A 6991-nucleotide genomic window follows, 5' to 3' on the forward strand; every position below is an offset into this window, starting at 1 on the left:
TGCTGTACCTCTCTATGACTCCATGAGCAGAGTCACATTTACTAGTTTCCAATGTGGTAGGACCTTTACAAAATCTAGAAAGTTCTGGAAAATTATGACCAATGCATTTACTATCTCCATGGCCTCTTTCTACAAGATCAGAGGAGGTAATCGACCAGCTCCCGGGACTTGAGTCTTTTGTTCCAATAGTTATCTCAGCATTGTTTTGGTAATTGTAATTGTTGTAAGACACTGCATCCCTTTAAAGTTTTTGTTTATGTTTCTTCATGAGTCTCAACTGTATCTTTTACAATGATTCGCTTTGCCTTCTTGAGTACCTGCAAAAACTGTTAGCGCCTAATTTTACATTTCTAGTTTTTTTAAATTACTTTAATTTCTCTATCATTTTTTAAAAGTCATTCTTTGCAAGTTTTTGAATTCTGTTCAATCTTCTGAATTGGTGTTCAGAACATTCTGGATATGACAGTCAGGAGTCACAGTGCTGTGGATATCTGGCTGAAGGGTCATACATTAAGACAAAAGAAGGAAAATTGTAGGCCGCTTAATCTTGGTTGTAGGTAAAATTCTAGAATCCGTCATTGAGGATGAGATTTCTAAATTCTTGGATGTGCAGGATTGGATGAGAACAAGTCAGCATGAATTTAGTAAGGGAAGGTCATGCCTGACAAACCTGTTACAATTCTTTGAAGAAGTAACAAGTAGGTTAGACCAATGGATGTTATTTACCTAGATTTCCAAAAGGCCTTTGATAAGGTGCCTCAAGGCAGGCTGCTAAGTAAGGTGAGGGCCCATGGTGTTCGAGTTGAGCTACTGGCATGGATTGAGGATTGGCTGTCTGACAGAAGGCAGAGAGTTGGGATAAAAGGTTCTTTTTCAGATTGGCAGCTGGTGACAAGTGGCGTCCCATAGGGTTCAGTGTTGGGCACGCAGTTGTTCACTTTATAGATTAATGATCTGGATGAGGGGACTGGGGGCATTGTGGCGAAGTTCAGCGATGATATGAAGTTAGGCGGACAGGCAGGTAGTTCTGAGGAGGTAGGGAGGCTGCAGAAAGATTTAGACAGTTTAGGAGAGTGTCCAAAAAATGGCTGATGAAATTCAAAGTGAGCAAATGCAAGGTCTTGCACTTTGGGAAAAAGAATACAGGCATGGACTATTTTCTAAACGGTGAGAAAATTCATAAAGCCAAAGTACAAAGCGATCTGGGAGTGCTAGTCCAGGATTCTCTAAAGATTCACTTGCAGGTTGAGTCTGTGGTTAAGAAAGCAGATGTAATGTCATTTATCTCAAGAGGGTTGGAATGTAAAAGCAGCAATGTAAAATCTACTGAGATTTTATAAAGCTCTGGTTAGGCCTCATTTAGAATACTGTGTCCAATTCTGGGCCACACACACTTCAGGAAGGACATATTGGCACTAGAGTGTGTCCAGTGGAGATTCACACTGATGATCCATGGGGCGGCACGGTGGCTCAGTGGTTAGTATTGCTGCCTCACAGCGCCAGGGTCCCAGGTTCGATTCCAGCCTTGGGTGACCATCTGTGCGGAGTTTGCACATTCTCCCCGTGTCTGCATAGGTTTCCTCTGGGTGCTCCAGTTTCCTCCCATAATCACAAAGATGTGCAGGTCAGGTGGATTGGCCATGCTAAATTGCCCATAGTGTTAGGTGCATTAGTTAGAGGGAAATGGGTCTGGGTGGATTACTCTTCGGAGGGTCGGTGTGGACTGGTTGGGCCAAAGGACCTGTTTCCACACTGTAAGGAATCTAATCTAATTCCTGGAATGGTAGGCCCAACATATGATGAATGGCTAAGGATCCCGGGATTGTATTCATTAGAGTTGAGAAGGTTGAGGGGAAATCTAGCAGAACCTTACAAGATAATGCATGGCCGAGAAAGGGTAGATGCTGGGAATTTGTTTCCGTCAGGCGGGGAGACACGGGAGCTGGGGCACAGCCTTTGATTAAGAGGAGGTCTATTTAGAATGGAAATGAGGAGACATTTCTTCAGCCAGAGAGTGGTGGGCCTGTGGAATTCATTGCCACGGAGCGCAGTGGAAGCCGGGATGTTAAATGTCTTCAAGGCAGAGATTGATAAATTCTTGATCTCACAAGGAATTAAAGGCAATTGGGAGAGTGCGGGTAAGTTGCGATGAAATACCTATCAGCCATGATGGAATGGCTGAGTGGACTCGATAGGCCGAATAGCCTTACTTCCACTCCTATGTCTTACAGTCTTACTCTCTTAATATCGGGAGTGCGGGGTTACATGCTGTTGATAATGGAGGTGAGTGCAGTTGATCAGATTCTATCCAACATCAATAAATTGCACTTATATACCATCTTTAAATAGGTAAACATCCCCAGGTGTTTTATAGGAACATGAGAGCACTCAAGCAGTGAGCAAAATGAATACTTAGGTAGACCATTGAGGATCACAGACATTACAGCACTGAAACAAAACAGTCTGAAATGAAGAAATAAAAACAGAAAATGCTGCAGAAATGCAGTAGGTTTGGCATCATATGGGGAAAGAACTTTTTTTTTGGAACGGAAGATACATGGGAAAGTGATGGATTTTATAATGTAAAAACTGGTGGGGAGGTGCAAGTGGAACAGAAAGGAAGGTCAGGGAAAGATTGCAGAGCAAGGGAGATTAGAAACCAAAGTACAAAAGGTAAAAGGAGTGGCAATGATTACAGAGAGGTATCCAGAATAATAACCAGATAACATATATCCAGAATAAGTATTAATAGCTGACATTAATATGAAGTGCAGCATAAAAGCAAGGGGATGGAGTATGATGAGCTTTGGCGGTGTTGATGGAATAGACCAGGGTGTCATGAAGGCAGCAATTCTTTTAGGACAATTGACAGAGAAGGGGAGAGGAAGATGTGTTTAGTAGTAGCATCATGTTGAAGGATGGAACTGGTGGAGGATGGTCCTTTGAATATGAAGGCTGTTGGGATAGAATGTGAAGCTAAGGGGAATTGCAATGTAGCTTGAGGAGAAAGGGAAAGAAGAGAGGACAAAAAGCAGGGAATAGACTGAACACCACAGAGCAAGAAGTTGTAGAATCCGAGAAGTAAAAGCTCAGTTTTCAGCAATTTGTTCACATTTTAGCATATAATGATATGGATGCATAATTAGGTACAAAGTAAATACAGAGAAGGGAATGTCAGAACAGGCCAATGTCAGAATTAAAGAATGTGAGAATCTCAGGACATGTGGAAAATTTCTATCCCTTGAGTCAATCTAGCTCAGTAAAGAGCTAAAGAGGTAGAAACACTCTCAATTCAAGGAAAGCAGAAAAATACCTGGATAGATTACGTCAAAACATAGTCACTGTACTTAGAGAGAGCCTCCTTCACCACTGCTCCCTCACCACCCGACGCCTGGAGGAAGAACGCCTCATCTTCCACCTCAGAACACCTCAACCCCAGGGTATCAATGTGGACTTCACCAGTTTCCTCATTTCCCCTTCCCCCACCTCACCCCAGTTCCAAACTTCCAGCTCAGCACTGCCCCCATGACTTGTCCTACCTGCCTATCTTCCTTTCCACCTATCCACTCCACCCTCCTCTCTGACCTATCACCTTCATCCCACCCCCATTCACCCATTGTACTTTGCTACCTTCCCCCACCCTCCTCCCTGACCTATCACCTCCATCCCCACCCCCACTCACCTACTGTACTCTATGCTACTTTCTCCTCACCCCCACTCTCCTCTCATTTATCTCTGCACCCTGCAGGCACTCTGTCTCTATTCTTGATGAAGGGCTTTTGCCCAAAACGTTGATTTTCCTGCTCCTCGGATGCTGCCTGAACTGCTGTGCTCTTTCAGCACCACTCTAATTTAGAGAGATATAGATACAGGAAACAAATGACATTTAGTATAGAAGGGGGAAAATTGCAGAAAATGGTCCTATCCAACATGTGTGATTTACTTAAATAAAAGCAAAAACCATAGATGCTAGAGATCGGAAATAAAAACAGAAAGTATTGGAGAAATTTGGCAGGTCTGGCAGTATCAATGAAGACAAGCAGAGTTAGTGTTTTGAGCCCGATGACTTCTTCGGAATGATGTGAAGACAATCTCAGACTTTCAGACAGTTGGAATGTCACAGAGAGACATACAAATGCAGAAATCTGGGATGCTGAAGAAATAAAATGGTTTCAACAGGAGCTTTTCATTTTCATATATATTGTTTCTGATAAATGGATCAACAACCTGAAATCTAACTCTGTTTCTCACTTCACAGGTGATGCCTAACTTGCTGAGTATTCTATATTTATTCCAGATTCCATTATCTGCAGTATTTTGGTTTTGTGATAATGAACATCTAGAACATTCTTGTGGACATTTTCTGGAATAACACAACATAATTTGCTGTTAACGTAATGGTAAGGCTGGTGGTGCTTGTTTTTCATGGGAACTTCAGATGATGTAAAGTTGAACTCAAATATTCAAAAGTTGTGATCTGTGTTTCCCAATTTATCCAATTGAACTCAAGTCTTTTTCCATATTGGCATTTCACCCAAACAGGAAGTAATATAATAAAAGTGTCATATTGTCTCCTAAACCTCAACATCCGCCCTGTATTGTGAAACCAATACAGCAAACAGTAATCTGACATTTTAAGATTTTATATAGGCCAAGAGATAATGATCAGCTTTTATCTTTTGTACCTCTTGAGATGAAGCCTAGAAATCCATTAGCACTTTACAGTCTTATGGTTATTGAATTAAATTCTTTCCAAGAGTTATCCATTTAACTGAAATTAAAAATTCAATGCCCTTAGTCACTGGCCACTGGCCCATCTCTCTGCCAGTAATACTGATTACATAATCTCTCAGTTTTTCAACAAAAATACACAGAACCCAATGGAAATAGACAGAGGTCACTTTAAATCTTTGCAATGATTTTACTTTTTATGAAAGTACTGATGCACAGACTCCTCATATCCTAAGCATCTTTGAACTAGTCACACTCATTCTTACCTGCTTTGCTTGGAGATGCAATCCTATCCTGATGTTCTGTATTGTTCATCGTTGTACTGGTGTTTGGCAAATATGTTGGGTTTGAGGATGATAGAATGGTGGTGAAAGCTTCTGGTGTTGTAAAGGTGGTAGTAAAGACTTTTACAGTGGTAAACTCTTTGTGCTGTGTGCTATTTGGAATGGACGTTGGTTCCACACTTGTGAAAGAATTGTTGGTGTCAATAGTATAAAGTGACGTTGTATGGCTCGTGCTATTTGTCATAGGACTGTATGTTGTACTATTTACACTGGTTGCATTATCAGTCTGAGATGAGCTATTTGTTACATTGAGCGAATAACTGGTCACCACGACTGAGCTATTCAAAGTTATGTTGGGAGCTGATGTTGATAACATGGTTGTAGCATTAAGATGCGGAGAGAGGTGTTGAGAAGTGGTGTTTAATGACGCAGATGATAACACAGTACTCGTTGCGTGACTTGTGTTTGTCAAGATAGTTGGGGCGAAGGAAGGAGGTGAAGGATATGTTTCTACATCTGTTGCTGCTATGTTTTGTAAGGTTGTGGTGAGAGGCGTGTGTGAGCTAAAATTGGTAGATGAATTTTCTGATGTAAATGTAGTCGTAAAACCAGTTTGTGCAGTTCCGTGCGGAGTCGAGCTATTAGTTGCTAGGGGGGAAAAAGAGAACGTTTATTGGAGACATAGTTCATTGGGATAAAAAACATTCACCTCTGAAATTCAAGGATGCGGAATCTAATTTGCTACATTGCTGGTTTAAACCACAGGCACTTCCTCATGCTGTCAATTCATTCGCCTCTCGAACTTCCTCCACCACTCAACTGACATTATTTCTGCTTGTTAAGCACTCAGACCCTTAATATCTCGCAAAGTTGGCAGAAGACTTTGGCTGAACGGTTGGTCGTCAATGTCCAGTACTGTAAGGTTCACCATGAAATGACTGCATCTCGGGCTGCAATCTATCGGCATAACATTTCATGTGAATATTTATTTCCTGATTTACTTAATATAGTTGAGGTTCTTTCAGTAAAAGGATGGCTTCTGTGTTTAATATAAATGCATTCGCTGTCAAACAATTAGAAAACTACATTTGGGATATGGACGTCAGACTGATCATTGACAATTTGCAACAAATAGTTTTATTGTAATGAAATTTAAACTGCCTTTCCCTTTGGCTTAAGTATAATAGCAGATCACAATTTAATAACATGCTGTACTTACCCAAGGAAAGAATAAAGTGCTGGCATAAAATCAGCACAAACTTCGCCCACATTGTTTCTCAGATTATTCGGGTCCTTTCGGTTTGCTCACAAAATCAATCCAGTTGTTCAGTTAAAAGAAAAAACTTAAGACCAGGTCGTGAGATCTGAAATGCAAGCATTCGAATCTGCAATCATCTCTCCCAGAACAGAAACTGCACAGAGAGTGCGGCAAACAACGTAACCCATCTGAACAGCAACTGCCTGCTGCCGGAACTGAAAGGAATCAACCGAGGTTTGTACTAACCTCAGGATAAACTGGTACGGTGCGTCAGATTGACAGCAGACCCAACCCACTACAATCTCCGACATTGATCGGTCCACCACAAGAGGAGGAAATCGAGCAAAAGCGAGACATCTTAACACGCTCTAAGTCCAATGTTAAAAAGGGGGATTGCGAAAAAAAATCATGCAACAGTTTGTTATCTATTAGTAATTAACCTGTTGCAGGAGGTGTTCCAATCTACTTACGGAAGTGCTGCAACATTTGTTTGCTGCTGTCCCAAACTCCCGCACAAAGCTGTCTGCTGTACACCACAGCGTTTGCACCAATGGGGGAAGTACAAGCCGAGGTCAGGTCAGCCTCTGCACGGGTTACAACCGGCTGCTGTTAGCCGCTGGCTGTGAACAATATGCCATGCAATTGCCCTCAAACCCGGGCTTTAATTCATGTCAAAAGTGCTTTTGGTTTAACTTCAACACCCTCACCCATCCCTCTG

General features: G+C 41.7%; 1 protein-coding gene across 1 annotated transcript in view; it reads right to left on the reverse strand.

Annotated features, from left to right (window-relative positions):
• Positions 1–6504, reverse strand: part of LOC132823393 (prostate androgen-regulated mucin-like protein 1 homolog) — a 29990-nt gene extending 23486 nt beyond the window's left edge. The window contains exons 1-2 of the mRNA XM_060837170.1: positions 6235–6504; positions 4998–5663 (exon numbers count right to left, since the gene is read on the reverse strand). Of these exons, the coding sequence (XP_060693153.1) occupies positions 4998–5663; positions 6235–6286 (718 nt within the window). The 5' untranslated portion in view covers positions 6287–6504. The remainder of the gene's footprint in view (positions 1–4997; positions 5664–6234) is intronic.
• Positions 6505–6991: the final 487 nt, after the last annotated feature.

The sequence above is a fragment of the Hemiscyllium ocellatum genome, chromosome 16 (genome assembly GCF_020745735.1).
Source record: "Hemiscyllium ocellatum isolate sHemOce1 chromosome 16, sHemOce1.pat.X.cur, whole genome shotgun sequence".
NCBI lineage: Eukaryota > Metazoa > Chordata > Chondrichthyes > Orectolobiformes > Hemiscylliidae > Hemiscyllium > Hemiscyllium ocellatum.